We start from the raw sequence: 16,624 nt of genomic DNA, 5'->3' as shown, positions 1-16,624 counted from the left end.
CAAGAGATAGAGGGAGAGGGAGAGAGAAAGAGAGAGATAGAAATCCAGGCTTTCCAAGTCCCTGCCCATGGGATTACCTCCTTCATTTATTCACTATCCTACCCAGGGAAGCTTGAGCCTGGAGCGAGGCGGGGAGGCGGGATGGGGTGTTGGCAGGGGGGGTGGTGTATGCTGCAATAATGACAGCATAAGCAACCCCCTGGCATCCCGCTCTCCCCGGGGAGAAGAAACCAGCTACATGTGGGCGAAATTATCTCCAGCTAAACAGCGGCTTTTCTGCTCATGCCAGTGATTTATAGCGACGTCCACTCCCTCCAAAAACGGATATAAGCATTCAAGTTCATCTGCAAAAGCCATGGAAGAAAATTGTCTGGGGAGAGGCATCATCATAAAGCCAGTTGTTTGGCCAAGTCGGAGATTTTTATTTGAATCGTAAATTAGAGTGTGAGGCGCCATGCTATTTCTATATTAAGAGAGGGCGGAGATCAAATGCAGGCACAATTCTGTGAGGGAGATAAATGGGTAACTTTTCTCTTGAGGAGTTGCACTGGAAATAACTTAGCAGGGAAGTTCGGATTAAAAAAAACAAAACAAAAAAGATCACAGCTCTTTGTGCTTGTCTGACGGGTTCACCTTGAGCTGTCGGCGAACCCGGTCGATGAAGAACCTCCAGCAGTTCTCACGCGTATCCATCAGTCCCGAGCCACGCACCTCTGGCCTCACACTGCCAATGATACTGTCCACCTCGTCGTCTGGGAACAGGTCAGGGATCTCTCCTGCAAGAAATCACATTACCCGCATTACCTCTGGGAAGAGCGGCGAGTTTACTGGAGGTAATAATTTACGGTTCAGCCGGCAACAAGCTCTCTTCGTGAAATCAGGATCATTTATTACTCGAATAGTTGTGGAGCTGCGATTGTCGGTGCAGGATCTGCTCTCAAAGGCGCTCCACGTATGAATCCAAGATGCTCAGGATTCAGCAGAGAACACCATCAGGCCTCCACAGGGTACAGTGAACCCAACCCAGCAGACACATATATTGAGATATTGAATATATAAATTCTACAGACAAGCCCGCAGAGCCATGCAATCAGAGTTTATTGATTAATAAGGAAGACGTTAAAGTGATGGAGGGAGGAAGGAACTCGACTAAAAGCAGCAGGCAGCAGGTTGGAGCTGCAGGGGAAAATACAGAGCTGACAGCCTAAATGGGCAACTTTGCTGAAGTTTTGAAAAGTGACTGCTGTTGGCTTGATCAGGGGGGGTTTCAAACTTTTTTCATGTTCCGGAGGTGTCACACTTGTCAAATAAATTCAAAGTGGTGAGATTAAACCCTAACATTAAAATACACACCAGGCCGTTAGCATACGTGTTGACACAGCCAGAATAAATTGGTGAAATTGAGCTTAGTCCTGAAGATCTGTGTTTGTGTGCTACTGGATCTTTTTACCTTTGTGCATTCAACACTGGAACTAATGATTTTGGTTTAGCACTATAAACAAATACTGGGAAGGTGCATCCTCTCAAACTTCTAATAATGTTAAAATACTCCTACACTCTTATGTAAAAGAAAAAAAAAATCTGATGGGAACAAAGGCGACTAACAAATAAGAAAAAAAAATTAGTGAAAAGTCACCAAAAATAAAAAAAAAAAAAAAAAAAAAAAAAAAAAATCACAAAATTCATTAAACAATTACCAGAAAATTACCCTATTTTTTTCTAGAAACTACAAGACATCTATGTTGGTAATTAATTATAGCAAATTCCAACCATTCCTCATTTTGCTGGGGACCCCTTGGATGACCTTCAAGGACCCCTGGAGGTCCCCGTACCCCACCTTGTACCACCGTACCACCTCACCTGATCTACTGAGGCAATGCACACAACTTAACGCTCGCTTCATTAGCGAGTGCAATTCTAGGATTCATTTGAAGGAGATTTTGCTCGGGCGACATACGTCAGGAAGCCGAGCCTGCCCGGTGCCACTCTACAACCGTCCCGTCTTGTTAGGGGGTGAGACTAAGAAGCCGAGGGCCGACTCTGAGACACTCAACATCGGGCCCCGGGTGCTGACAGCACTGCGTCCCACTGGGGATTCATGCTAATGCAGAGATTTGCTTACAGTCACAGCCTCACAGGAGCGAGCACAGGCGGGGGGCGGGACACATGAGGGCATATTCTGAAAGTGTCCGACCTAATTTAAGTTCAAATGTTTCCATAGGGGTTAGCGTCTTAATGTGACATTGTGAGTGCATAAATGGTGGATGGAGTGGACGTTTATCCTTTTCAACAAGGCAAAACAGAACATCTTTTCTGTGACATGAAGAAACGGGATTAGAGAAATGTCTTCATTTTGAAAAAGATCAGCACTAACTTTACTGCTGGCATGACACAGAGGCTACCCATCATCCCTGGTGTGGCGTCATTTGTTTATAATAATCATACCAAGGTAACCACAATTAATTTGACAATGATACAATGCTGTTTAAAAATACAATATAAAGCACCTTTAGAAGTGGAGTAAAAATATCTAAATGTGTTGTGAGAGGCTCAGATTGGCAGGCGTTTTCACCACATTGACGTTGTGCAGCGAATGAGTAATAAAGTGCTGCAAAAAAAAAAAAAAAAAAAAAAATGACACTGTAATGATTTGTTATTGTGGGAAAGCAAGCTCGTTTCTCTCTTGCGACATGACATGCAGTAATTAGCGAAGGCTGCCGTTACCCGATGCCAGCAGATCGTTGACCAGAACGAGGAACTTCTCGTCTGCCACTTGGGCATCAGTCATTAGGAGTACGGTGCCAATATTCTTCACGCCAGCTTTGATGTAGAGAGAAGCCAGGTCACTCTGGGTGGCGGGGAGAGAGAGACGTACAGCGACAGTGAGAGTGAAACACATAATTAGACTGGACTGTGTTGCCTTGGCACATCTCTGAGCCTCGCAGTATTGTGAGAATATTGTGTTTGGATGTGTGGACTAGCATCGCTGTGTACATGAGGATTATGTCTAGCTTCTATTTCCCTTAGGTACGCGACTAAAATCAATCCCCATATTAAAGATGACACGACTTTTTTTCTTAATAAGAGTTTGCACTGACAAAAAAAAAAAAAAAAACACTGTAAATTATGTTTCCCTGGACACTCTAGGCATTTCCATATCAGCTTATGAGTACAAGCGCAGAATACTGCCAAAACATAAATCTTAGCAAGTCATTTAATCTAGAGAGTATTAAAATCTTATTATTTTTCTTATTTTTTTTTAAAGGTGAAAAAAAAAAAAAGCATTTGTTTCCCAAGCAAACCTGCTTATTTTAAAGAATTTTCTTGGATGAAATGTCATTGAACCTTACTGCAACACTGCCTTATTCTGCCTGGCCGGAGTTATCAACACTTATTTCTTGGAAACTCCTAAAACAAATGGAGCTGCATGGGGATCAAGAGGAATTATCCAACCCGGCAGAACCGTCCGCTTGTTTTAAGGAAATTTTCAAGGCCGAATGCGAAACTTGCTCAGACAGAAGTGTCTGCAGTGTGCCCGGTTGTGTGTGGCTGTCGGTGTGTGTGTGTGTGAAAGCTCGATGCTGTGAAATCCTCCTTGAACCTTGAGGTCCGGGATGCCGTAGCCTTTCCGCAGGGTGATCTGGAAGACTTCCAGATTGGAGATGAAGGCGGCCAGTCGGGTCAAACTTTGCTTGCCGCTGCCACCCACTCCGACCAGCAGGGCGTTCCCCCTCGGCGACTCCAGGATTCTGTTTATACGGCAGCTGGATGCGGATGTGCAGACATGGGGGAGGGAGGGAGGAGGACGGAGGGACACGAGCGAGAAAACAGGTGGAGGGATATGAGAAAGGAGTCAGGAGATGATCAAGACAGACTGACTCACAAAACAAACAGTGCATCTACCTGCATCAAACGCACTGAAAATTGAACTGTACAGTATTGCTGGAAAACTTTGCGCCTTCAGTCAAACTTTTCTCTTTTTGCATTCCCCCCGTCTCGTTGAAAATGCTAATTGCTGATGTTTTTGTTGCACGGTGTTTGATGTGGATTAAATGAGAGGAATACGCCGAGGGAGATTTTGGTCAATTTACTCATTATGGAAAGACACTCCAAAATGATTCACTTTCCCCCAGTAAATCATGCCAACACTGCAGCAGCATACACAATGTTAAGCGATAGCAGACCTCTAATGAGAGCACAGCACTACTATTATTCAAAGTGAAGACAAACCACAAAACAGTTTAATAATTACGTTTTTTTAGCCATTTAATGGGATTTTAATTGTAAAAGGAAAAAATCTGTCATTAACTCAATATAGCTCTCTATATAAAACACTATTACTTAATTTATTTGTTTTGTTTTGTTTTTTTAATTTCCATGCCAACAGCAACAGCACACACACTTATTCCCCTCATTCCCAAGGTTCCTACCCAAACCACTTATCTTTTTGCGATTGAGCAAAACTAGACAACCTCGATCTAGTTTGCTTTTTTGCTCGCCTGTCATATGCTAAGCGAAGTTTTACAGATTTGCCTGCCTCTGCTTTTGACAGACTGCAAAATGGAACTGTTAATCCTAAAATACCTCGGGAGCCTCTGGATTGCCGTGACAGACAATGAAGCAAATGACACACACACACACACACAAAAAAAAACTTTTTCTTTACTCTTTCTTCACTTTCCCCTTTGGGGGCTCACACTGGTAAACTCCCGCTTACATGTGAGCCATGGCGTCCTCAAACAGCACCAGGTTCAGGGCGGCGTTGAGCTCGTTGTAGCTGTCCAGGACCTCCAGCAGGGTTTTACTGAGGCTGCTCCAGGACTCCACAGCCATGTACCTGGCCTCCCCCTGCCCACGAGCAAAGTGGCAGTACAGGTTCATCTGCCTGGTCTGCTCCAGAGTCTCCTCCGCATCCTCAGAGGGAGGCACACACACACACACACACACACACAAACACACAAACACAGAGAAGAAGTAAACATACTGACACACACTTTCCCTGTCACTATAACACGGTGGTTTAGCTTAAACAGTCTGGACAGGGACACAGCTGAGAATCACAGCTGCACGGAGGGTGACCTAGTTCGGTTCCACCCCGGCAACTGTTGGGGTCCTGATCGTCTCAGTCGAGAGCTGCTGTGTAGCTCTTAGCAGCGTCTGTTTCCTTAAACGATCCGCTGACGTGATGCTGTAATAGTTGGCATGATTAATGCAGATTTTTTTTTTACCCTTTCCTAGCCTGGTTCCAGAGCCACGAATCACCTGATTACTTTTTTTTTTTTTTTAATAAAAATTCTAGTGATTCATAACGGTCTGGTGTTGCCCAATTCAAGTGCAGTTTCTTGGTTGGAAAATGGACCGAATATTGTTGATGTAAATTAAGCGGTGCCAGATCCAGAGGGAACGTAGTATAATAGCTGGCTAACATGAAAAACCGAAAATGACAGTTACAGACGCTGCTGTTAACGCTGTTTTAAATAAATTACGGCTAAAAATACTCAGAGCGGAGCGTTTGTGAGAGGGGAAGATGGTTCTTGTGTTCTGCCGATGGGATTTGGCCACCAGCCTGGACGGGACGCCGCTCTGTTTGTGCAAATTAGCCTTGCTCTTTTTCCTGTTCACCTCTTTCTTCTCTCTCTCTGCCCTCGCGATTAACATCAATGTCTGTTAGGATCTTTTTTTTCTCTCTCTTCCCCTTTAATTGTGGCCAGTATTAATATCTAATCTTCTTACTTTAACATAAAAATTTGACTCACCCAAATGTTCTGCTCATTATCTGAGACTCTGGCTAACCTCTTACCCGTTAAATGTCATTGTGCCTTTGTCTACAATGTTGTTAACCCTATAAAGCCATTCGTATCATATGTGATACACATTTTCAATTCCGTTTTTCGTTTTCAGTTTAATCAATACTTGACCAAAATACTGTTGTATACCTTTGGACACTTCCCCTGTTCACCCTGGACCATACCATTGGCACTTCAAGTACATATCATATATCATACACCAGAAAGGCCGTGCAATAATGTGTATTTATTTGTTTATTTATTTATTCATTTTTCCTGGTAAACAGTGTAAATTTAAATGACCTGACCGAAATAAATTTTTTTTCATTCATCCATTCAATAACATATTTTTTTATTTACTTTTTTTAAAATTATATTTTGTTATAGGACTAAATAAAGGGTTCCACTTCAAAAATTTGGAATTTTCTGCCAATTCTTTCATAGTTCAGGCTTTATAGGGTTAAACTGGTTAAAGCAGCTGGCATGTCCACTGAAAAGGACGTCAACAGAAGGTGGATTTGAATCCCGCCAACCAACTTCCAACCCTTCCACCTACAGATATCGGCGAACGCGCGCGACTTCAGCCTGAACAACGGCGTGGAGACGGACTCAGTCGGAAAACCAGACTAACCCTTTCCGCGTTCCCATTATGCTACAAAGCACTGTTCATTTTCATAGCAGCAGGCACTCCTCGGCCTCTCAAGGTTTGCTTGTTTACATGTAAATACAGCAGGAAAACATGCTGCATATTGCTCTGTGGCGTAGGGGCAAATTGTCATAAGTTTACAGAAGGTGCCAGCTCTGAATAATGCATGGTGGAGCTCTGGGTAGAGATGTTCACTCGCTCTCTCACATGCTTTCTGTGTGGGTGTGTGTGTGTGTGTGTACACGTATAGCTGTCAGGACCTTCATTGTGGCATGACTAGTGTGTATGCAATAGACCCAAGGAGGGTGGTGAGAGAGCAGTGGACAGAAAGCCATTAAAATGTTTTCCAATTTGCTGGGCTGATGGCGCAGACCATGACAGCCAGACCCCATACTACCACTGATTAGTATTCTCGCCAACCCTCTTCTGGCCCCCCGCCTTCACTCCTCCAACTTTCCTTTCTCCTCTCCTCTTTCTCCTCGCTATGTTGGCCACTGATGTCCAGGTCCAGACACAGAGCAGGCAGCCTAATGATTTTTTTCCTCCCTCCTATCCCCTTCGTGCTTGTCTTCCTCGGCTGAACTTTGTAAAACTCTCACCTCGTGGAACTTTTTCACCGTGTCCGCCTGCAGCTTATCAAAGGCCTGGAAGTCTCGCTCCTCCAGCAGCTTGTCTCGGTAGACCCGGTTGGACTCATGCAGGTAGATTTTCAGCAGGTCCGGAGGGCTTCGCAGGCACTCGCTGGTACAGAAGAGAATGCCCTGGGCAGAGGAGGGGAGGGAAAGCCAAGAGTTGCATTCCAGAAGCTGTTTGGGCCCATTTGCACTGTAACAAGGATGAAAATACAGCATCGTCGCTGTGGGTAAATCAATGGGTATTGAGTGGGAAAGCTGTTAGTAGGTGTGTCAGAGACAGTCGGAAAATAATGGCAGTGCCTCCTTTCTTCTCACTGGGAAATATTCCTGAATACAGGGATTAAAGCTTCTGTGGGCAGGTGTAAGAGAGAGAAAATCATGAAAAATCAAAGACGTTGTCAGCGCACCCACTGTAATGCTTCCAAAGGGTTTATTTTCACATCAAGATCTATGCCTCTTTTCACATGCGGTATCTCAGAGTCCTCCGAACATAAACGCTACGTCGATACGGAGCTAAAAGCTGCAATTAAAAAAGAAAAATTGAGACAATGAGCTGACAAGTGTTTAGGAGATCGTTGATGATTAATGCCTCCGTCGAGGAGGTTTGTGTGACATGATAGTTTTCTCACGCGGTGGTCACAATGCAGCCTGACATGACTCAGTGCAAGTCAAGGCTCACGGAAAAGGGTCGCCATATTTGATGAGGAAGGGGACCGGGGCACCGAGGCACTCTTGTTCCCTTCACCTGGGAGGCTAACTCTAATAAACAGCGTTATCTCCGTGGGTAAAGCCATAGCCAGCTGGATCTGATCTGCCTCCATACCTGAGCCCCATGAATGAGGCAGCTAAATCCATTGTGGAATGGTACAGATGGAGGTGTGTTTGCATGTATGCCTATGTGCATGCATTTATGTCCCTAAGAGACCAGAACGTCCATTGTATTAACCACCTTGGCTGCCGATCCCGTCGGTGGGTTTATCATCGCTGTGCAGCCAAACTTCGTTCAAACCCACAGAATTTTATTTTAAATTCTAAAGGAGATCCTAAGGTTTCCAAAGATGCCAAATGTGTCCTGCTGAATTCCAGGGAAATGTATAAAATGATGCACAAGACATCTTGGTTTTGAATATTTCACTCAATATAAGCGTGATGTAGCTTTAATGAAGCATTGCAACCAGCAGTGACATGTGACACGTAGGTAGGGGTTAAGAATTTGGACTAGGTTAGGTTAAGACTCATAAATCTTCGGAAGTCAGTTGGCTTGCTCAATTCTGTGCGAGTTACCTAACACTCCTGATTGCACGATTTTTAATGCATGTGTCTTTTTCTACTCCATTTCGCAGCTTAATGGCGTCAATCACCACGCCGCGCAGCTATTGTGCAAAAGCCTGCCAGGGCAAAACAAAACACCATATGGCGACTCTATATAACAAGCGCTCTCGCTCCTTAACTGTTCATCATACCGATCCGAGAAATGACAAAGTGCTAACAAACTGAGGAGGAGAGAGAACTTTGTTTTCCTTCGCTCCGTTCGACTTTGGCAGACTATCTCATCCGCTCTGTCCCTGATCTTTTTGTTGCTTTGCTCAACTCAGAGGAGAGGGATTAGAAAGTTCTGGGTGCCGGCATGTATCTGTCTGTCTGTCTGCTGGGCTGTCTGCGCTGGGCACGCTTTCCTCATAGCCTGACAGCTGCTTTGAGCCCCAAACGATGCCTCCTTCCCTCACTAACAAATGCACCCAGCTGACTATCCACCGCACATCATACAGACATATTGTGCGGTGCACTTCTCAAGTGCTCTCTCTTGCGTCTGTGTGTCTCTCTCTCGCTCGCTCTCTCTCCCTTGTCTCTGTCCTCCCGCTTCACTCTGTCCATCTTTTTCCTCTCTCCCACGCTTTCCTCTTGTGTTTCGAGGAGCTCATTTAGGGTGACGCCGAGAAGACAGGCCTTGGACATGCCCATTGGTCATGGCAGAGAATGAACACTGGCTAACTATCCAAGGGGGGAACGATGCAAACAGAGCTCTTTGACAACGCTCCCAGTCGCATGCCAAACTGTTTGTCTTGTCCCGTTAGTTGGACGTGGCTACCGGACTTCACTTGCGTCTAATGGAACGTCTACGGCGCTTAATGACCGCCCGATGCTTTGGAGAAAGTGAGAGATCTAGGGAGACAGGGAATGAGAAGGAAAAAGAAAAGAGCCAGACAGAGGTGGGGGCAAAAAGTGGGAAATGATGGCAGAAAAAAATGGCAGAAAAAAAAGAGAATGAAAGTACGATGGGGGAATTTGCTGGCACAAGCTCCTGCTCATTATTCTACAAAGATCCACTTCACCTGAGGATTTTGACTGAGAAGAACAGTAATGATGCTCTCATAAAGATGCAACCTTGAGTGTTTTCTGGACCCGGTTCTTTTGTCTCCGGCACCTTTGCAAAGAGTGTTGCCGGCACACACTCAGCCTCCCGAGTTTGGCTCATTAGAGTTGATCATAATGAGATGGTCGCCTTGGGCTAAATCCTCAAGTTCCAAGATTTGAAAAACAAAGGCGGACCATGAAAAGCCACCCAATTATTTCCGCCGAGGTAAACATCTGAAATGTCGAAATATAAAGTGGTGAGTGACAAACATTTAGGCCTTGTGCTTGAAATTACAGAAAGCTTTTGTGCCAGCTTGTCAGATACTTTCCCACTTCTGAAGCTGCAAAAGCCGAGGTACAGTGGAGGCACTGCAGTCGAGGCAGGGCTGTGAGCTGCGAGGCTGCTCATCTCTGCCTGGCTGTCCTAAGGTGTTACAGCCAGGAGCTGAATAAGTTAGGCAGAAAACTTCAAACGAGCTCCAGGCTATGTCTGAGTCCCTATCTCTCCTTCTCCTTATTAACCAGGCGGCTGGGTGGAGAGAGGAACAGCGAGGCGGCTTTTGACACTGTTCCCTTTCTGCAGTCGTTTGACATCCAGTCATGCTGCGCGGACCCCTCGAAAAAAACACAAGACTTCAGCAAAACACACAGAGTTGGCTCTTCAAACGCCGGCTTCAAAGAGTCGTGGGGCGGCCGAGCTCTTAACTGCCTGAAGGCGGTGTTGTGTGTGATCAAGAGTCTCAAAGGTAAATGTATGGGGTCATCAGGGCTTGAGCTTTGGGTTGGTAATTATGCTTAATCTCAAAGCGCCGAGGCCTCAGTCACTGTTAAACACTAGATGTGAAATCTACTCATTATAATTGCTGAGAGCCATTAGTCAAACAGGAAATAAGGCAAACAGGGATATATTTAAAAAGCCGTTATGAGCTGTGTAACATTACATTAGATTATATTATATTACAGTGCACCTATGCATTCCCTACACATTATAATAATAATTTCCCAGAGTTCCCTTTATGGACTCTGAGATGGAATTATGAAAAATGAAGTTCCTATGGCTGAATGGCTAAAAGCATTAATTATACATTTGGAGTGTATTAAATGAGAGCCTTGCCCTCCATGAAACCGTGGAGGATTTTGACAGAAATATCGCCCCAAAAGCTTCTCCCTTGACAGCTTTCGCACTCTGATATTATATTAATTTAAATACATTAAATCATTACTAACACCCGTGGAAGTGCAAATCCATTCTATTTTCTGTTACACTTATTTCAGACTTATTTCGAGCTTTCAGACCGACCTCTTAAATCAATAATCATTTAGATGAGAAATCAGTGACAGAACCCTGACTCTTTCCACGCGGGAAACCAAGCAGCATCAAAACACTCGGAGCAAATCAAATCAAAACATCTAACTCATTTTTTTTTTTTAAACGAGGGAAACGGAGGGAAAGGGAATGATGTGAGGGGGCACACTAACTTTTTTTTTTTTTTTCCCCCGCAGGTAACTTGGTGACATCCCATTGTGAAAAGATGAGCTAGGGGTTGAGCTTTTTTCAAAGAAGCCTGCGCATATCAGTGTGCATAATTCCCCCGGCGCAGAGGATATGTGCCACCTGCTTGTCACCTGGAATATGTTGGAGAGATCTCGGAGGTTGAAGATGTAATGGAACTTGACTGCAGTGGGGAGGAAAGCGGTGGAGATGCGCTGGTGCAGGGCCAGGGCTAGCTGGACCAAGGCGGGGCCACTCTTCAGCAGGGCGGCGCCGAAGCCCTCTCCTCTCAGGTGCTGGGACAGGATGGAGGTGTAGATGGTGCTCAGGGCCTCGGCTCCAGGGAAAGACAGGGCAAAGACCGAGAAGTGCCGCTGCAGAGAGAGATACACGGCAAACAAGGACACAATAAACATGTCACCGCCTCAAGAATGACAGTTTAAGTCATTTTGTGGTGGTGTGCTGTGGAATAAGTGAAGAGACACAAAACTCCGGCACAAAATGTAGACATAATTGACTGGTTATGAAGGCCGGCAATCAGAAAATGCACTGGTACAACTTTCAGTGTGAACAGAGCGCATTCTTACAATTAAGGCTGAGCAGTTCATCAAAAATAATGCCAGAATCGCAATCTGGACGAGTGCAATAGCCTTCAAACTGTTTCCCTGACGTAAGAAATCATGTTTGCTTGGTCCGGATCCCAGCAAAAAAAAAAATCACATCATCATCGTTGTAACAGCTTTTTCAGTGTAAAATGAAAATTATAATGAAAATCATCACTCATACTAAAATTGTGAGTCATAAAGCAATCACACTGTAAAACTAATCGCAGTGTTGATTTTTTTTTTTCTTGCCATATCGTTCAGCCCTCATGATAACCAAAGCAATCACACTCAATCATAATCAAATGCAACAGTCATACAACAGCGACTGCAGCAATTAAAGTCTGTAAAATTCATTAAGACCGCTGCATAAAGATTTCAGCTGCAAGCTTCTGAATTGCCGTGCAGTGTTGTCGAAATACAAGAAGCTCTAATAATCTGCTTTATGTTGTAATTTAATATTAAGCAAATTTAGTACCAGTTTTGTCCCAAATAGGCCTAAATCCATAGTTATTTTAGTATTTGCCCTAAAATTTTTTCCAGACAGTGGCGGTTTGGGCTGGGGAGGCATGTATTTTCAGCGGCAGTGATGCTAACGGTGTACAGTTTAACGGGAATACCCATCCAAAGAATTTCTTGTTTCCCAAGAAATATAATAATGGGAAAACTTTTTTTTTTTTTTTTTTTTTAAACATATTCAAATAGGCCTATATTTACTATTACACTGTAAAAACTCAAAATCCTACCAAGAATATTTGTCTTATTTCAAGTCAAAATGTCTTCCTTCTAGTCAAAATATTTCATCAAACTTAAAATAAGACATGATCAGAAGTAAGTAACTTGTTTTTAGATCATTTGCTTGTTTCATTGGCAAAATTTGCCAGTGGAAAAAGTGAAAATTCACTTGAAACAAGTGAAAATTGTCTAAAAACAAGTTATTTCTTAGGTGTTCATGTCTTATTTTAAGTGTAATGAGATATTTTGACTAGAAATAAGACATTTTGACTTCTTGGTAAGATTTTGAGTTTTTGCAGTGTAACAGTTGTGTGCATGCACCTCATGGGACTGTGCCATGACTGTTAATGCAGTTAGTACAGTGACTCCCTTCATCTGTTGTGGGCTCTGGCATCCAGATTAGGCGAACACAACACAATGACTGCCACCAGCTCGCCTGAGATACTTCAAAAGATTAAACAAAGACGATGGCGAGTGCGTGCTCTGTGAGGTGCAAGACTGTTCCGGCAGCTTCCAGCAGAACCAGGGACAGCTCTTCACCAAGGTAACAGCTTTTCATTACTGACAAAATGACACTGAAAACGTCGTATGACTCGCTGTGATGAATTTTGTACCAGACAGAATTGTCAAATATCACTTCCATGAAGCTATGAGCCTGGCTTCTCACATTGCTCACAGCTATAGCGAGGTTCCAGCTGCACGAGGAGTGGAAGGGTGTACATAAGGACACATAATCATTATCAATATCCCCAAATGACACATTAAAGTGTACCAATGCATACTGACTGTAGCTTAAGTTACACCTTAAAAATACGTCCAGTTCCCAGGATTCCCAGGACGTCTCATTTGTAGGAAAAAATATGAATCCCTAATGACAGGTGTATAGAAATACTATACAGTACACAGTCTGCCTCTGTTGCCCTGTCATTGACCACACGCTGCCATTTGTAACTTTGACCATGAACGTGCAACACAGCAGAAAAAGGCTGCATTTGATCTGTTTTACTGTGCCGTCGCAATGCGCTTTGACTGTCTTTAGAAACAACGAACAAAGGGGGCTCCTTGACTCAGAAAATATCTATCAATTGAGAGGGTCTCTTTGATAGATGATTTAATCTATCAACTTTCCAGGGACGGCTTTTCTGGTTATTATTATTATTTTTTTTCATATATTTTGAGTAGTTGCGGTGCCTCCCTCTTGGAGAAGTCGGTGTAATTCTGACAATACTGGGATGCGGTGTTGAGATCCATCAATACATCACAAAGACAGAGGGAAGAAAGCAAAAAAGCGAGCAATCAATGTGGGTCCCACTTTTTCTATAAGTGCAATCATGAAAATGGTGGAAGGCAGTAATGAAATGCTTTATTTCCCCAAGTTTCGGAGAAAATTGGATCAGCGGTGTCTTGAGATGCTGCCTTTTGCACACGAACATGCAAACAAACAAATACAGCACAGCCTCCTTCCCTCAGGCTAATCAGTGTAATTTTGAAAATGCCAGAGTGCAGTGTGAGATGCGTCACCGCCTCAAATTTTGATAAAATGAACAAACAAATGGATGGAGACGAGTCCTCAGTGCCCTGTAGTTTAATCATAGGACACACCGATTGCATAATTGCTGGACAAAATGTATCATGAGGCCACGGTGTGTGTGTGTGTGTGTGTGTGTATGTGTGTACCTGCAGACGAGGGTTGATGGTGAAGCTGCCAGCTGTGGGGTTCATGCAGGACACGTACTGAACATTGTGGACTTCCTTCAAAAGCAGCTTACTCCGGTCATACCTGGGAGTATACACACATACACACACAAATCATTATTCAACAGCACACACATTGACGTGGGCTCTCTCTCTCTCTCTCTCACACACACACACACACGTTTTCCCCTCACTTTTGCTGATATGCACGCCTCAGCTCTCACTTAAGCCGGCGTGGCTCAGTAACATCCTCCTTCCTCTCAATTTCATACCTGAAATCCTCCCAGCATATCTCTAATGGGCTGACCGTGTCTAAACCAGTCAGCCTGTGTCTGAAGCAGTGGAACCATGTCCGGAGAGCCCTCACTGTGTCAGAAAAAGGAGCAACAAAATCCTTTTAAGGAAAATCATATAACCCTGCTCTCTCATTTGACGTTTGGCACTCATGAAAGTTGTATCATATTGATACCTAGGCAGGGATCTCTCCGAGTACTAAAAAGGAGGATGTTTTCAGAGGAAAGACTATTCATCTGAATTATGGGGGTATTACATGGATCAGCTACTGGTACTCCATTATCTGAATTATCCTTTTATACGCAAATGCCTGGGAAAAATGGTCTGAAACTGTCTGTCATTTCGGCAATTAAAGTGAGCCGCAATTCATCCACGGGTGTTGTATTTTCTGAGAATTGTCTCGCAAGTCACAAAGTAGACATAATGTTATGCTATAAAACGAAAAGAGCATGGGCGTGCTCCTGTGCTTGCTCATGTGAATGCGCTGCATGCAGTACTATAATGCAGTGGCTCTCAAATGGGGGGGTACGTGCACACCTAGGGGTATGTTGGAGAACTGCAGGGGGTATGTGAGATTTCTGGAAAATGTTCATTTTTAGCAGCAGTACAGCTGAAAACAAGGAGAAAGAAGTGAAAAAGAAGCAAAAACAGAGCCAATAAAATATAGTCGGTATCAGGTTGTTGTTTAGACACTGATCGAGCTGTATTGTACCTCTTTATATAGGCTTTTTTATTTCTACCAATTTTTTGTTTTTTGTTTTTTTTTGCATTGGTCAAGCGTCACTTGGCTGAAACAATATTTCAAATGGGGTATATTATTGAAAAAAGAACCATTGCTATAATGCATGGCAAGTGAGAGAGCCTCACCAGTGGTTGTAGTCCATGTGTTGGCGTATGAGTGTGTGTGGCTGGACCGTCCCGTACGCGTCCACCTCTGGCATGTTCAGGTCGTCTATGAAGTAGACCAGTCTCCTGCTGCCTGGAGGGCCGTAGTTGCGTCCCGCCTTCTTCTCCAGGGGTTTTTCCAACACCGCTAGGCAGAGGACGAACAGAGGATCAGGGTGAGAAGAAGGCAGAAATGACAGAAAAGAAAGGATGAACACTGACAGGCCAAGGTGTGACTCGGTTGAGGTGAAAAGATATTATTTATTATGGAGCAGCTTGGAATAAGAGTCAAGATTCAGTGTGCAACTAAGGATTATTTTCACTGCTGGTTAATCTATCATTTTTTAATAATTTAAACATTTAGTCTACAAAGTGTCAAAAATATTGACAAATGCTCATGTGAAGTTATGTCTTTTTAAGTCCAACCAGCAGCCAAAAAACAAACTACAAATCATTGATTTTATAAAGATATCAGTGGAGAAAATCCTGCAAATCCTGGCATCTTAGTGACATAATTGAAGACGGAATCAGCAAATGTTTGAGAATTTTACTTGATAAATGACTAAAATGATAAACAGTTTCCACCCTGCCAGCCCCATTGGTGGGTTTGTCACTGCTCAGTGGACGAGCTTTGTTCTGAGGAGTTTATTTTAAATTCTACAGTAGAGATCCTAAAGATCTAAGGCATGTAGACATTTTCTATTTGGTGTAAATGGTATGCCTCTTGGGTTTTGAAACCAGCAGATACAGATAGTGGTGTCAAATTATCGCGTTAATTGAGATTAATTAATTACAGTCATATTTAGCGCGTTATGTTTTTTAATCGAGTTAATCTAATTTTTAATCACTAACTTTACTTTTTGTGTTTGGGCTTGTTTAGCATAAGCTGATAGGCTCCTATTGTCAGGCCCGAACTGTACATCGGGAGATTTCCCGAAGCGCCGGCCTATCACTGGCCCAGTGGCCTGCCCGTCTTTTTTTTTTTTTTTTTTTTTTTAAACAGGTCGCCGGGCAGGCCAATCAGCTGTCGGTCCGGTCCGGCTGGCCTCACCAGTCTGATCTTTTTTTTTTTTTTTTTTTTTTTTAAGTCAGAGAGACAGGCCAGGCCAATCAGAGGCCAGCAACCTGTGAAGAGGTCAAGACATGATTGGTTTGTTTTGATTAACACCCGCCCCAACAGTCCGAGTCCGTTGTAAACAGGCAGCGCATGTTGAGGAGGGGGTGTCGCGACTCGTGTGTGTGTCTGACTGTGGAGGAGAGGAGAGGAGGTGGAAGAAAAGGTTGCGTGATCGAAGTTAATACATTACCGTATTTATCCGAATATAAGACGATCTTTTTTCCATTGAAAATGCCCTGAAAAAACGCCCTCGTCTAATATTGGGGGTCTAAGCAAATACACATGTATTGTGCATATGTAAACCAGTAGGTAGGCTCGCCTGATGCCGCGATTACCGGCGAATGGCCGCATTGCGCAGTCATTGCAGCCGCATATGAACAAA

General features: G+C 43.7%; 1 protein-coding gene across 1 annotated transcript in view; it reads right to left on the bottom strand.

Moving 5' to 3' along the window:
* The window catches only part of dnah9 (dynein, axonemal, heavy chain 9), a 116,526-nt gene that overhangs the window by 56,343 nt on the left and 43,559 nt on the right, over nucleotides 1-16,624 (bottom strand). The window contains exons 46-53 of the mRNA XM_030078418.1: nucleotides 15,108-15,273; nucleotides 13,929-14,031; nucleotides 11,049-11,288; nucleotides 7,032-7,193; nucleotides 4,718-4,914; nucleotides 3,602-3,764; nucleotides 2,725-2,848; nucleotides 634-776 (exon numbers count right to left, since the gene is read on the bottom strand). Coding sequence (XP_029934278.1) covers nucleotides 634-776; nucleotides 2,725-2,848; nucleotides 3,602-3,764; nucleotides 4,718-4,914; nucleotides 7,032-7,193; nucleotides 11,049-11,288; nucleotides 13,929-14,031; nucleotides 15,108-15,273 — 1,298 coding nt within the window. The remainder of the gene's footprint in view (nucleotides 1-633; nucleotides 777-2,724; nucleotides 2,849-3,601; nucleotides 3,765-4,717; nucleotides 4,915-7,031; nucleotides 7,194-11,048; nucleotides 11,289-13,928; nucleotides 14,032-15,107; nucleotides 15,274-16,624) is intronic.

The sequence above is a fragment of the Myripristis murdjan genome, chromosome 19, assembly GCF_902150065.1.
Source record: "Myripristis murdjan chromosome 19, fMyrMur1.1, whole genome shotgun sequence".
In the NCBI taxonomy this organism is placed as follows: Eukaryota; Metazoa; Chordata; class Actinopteri; order Holocentriformes; family Holocentridae; genus Myripristis; species Myripristis murdjan.
This window is presented reverse-complemented; position numbering and strand designations above follow the sequence as displayed.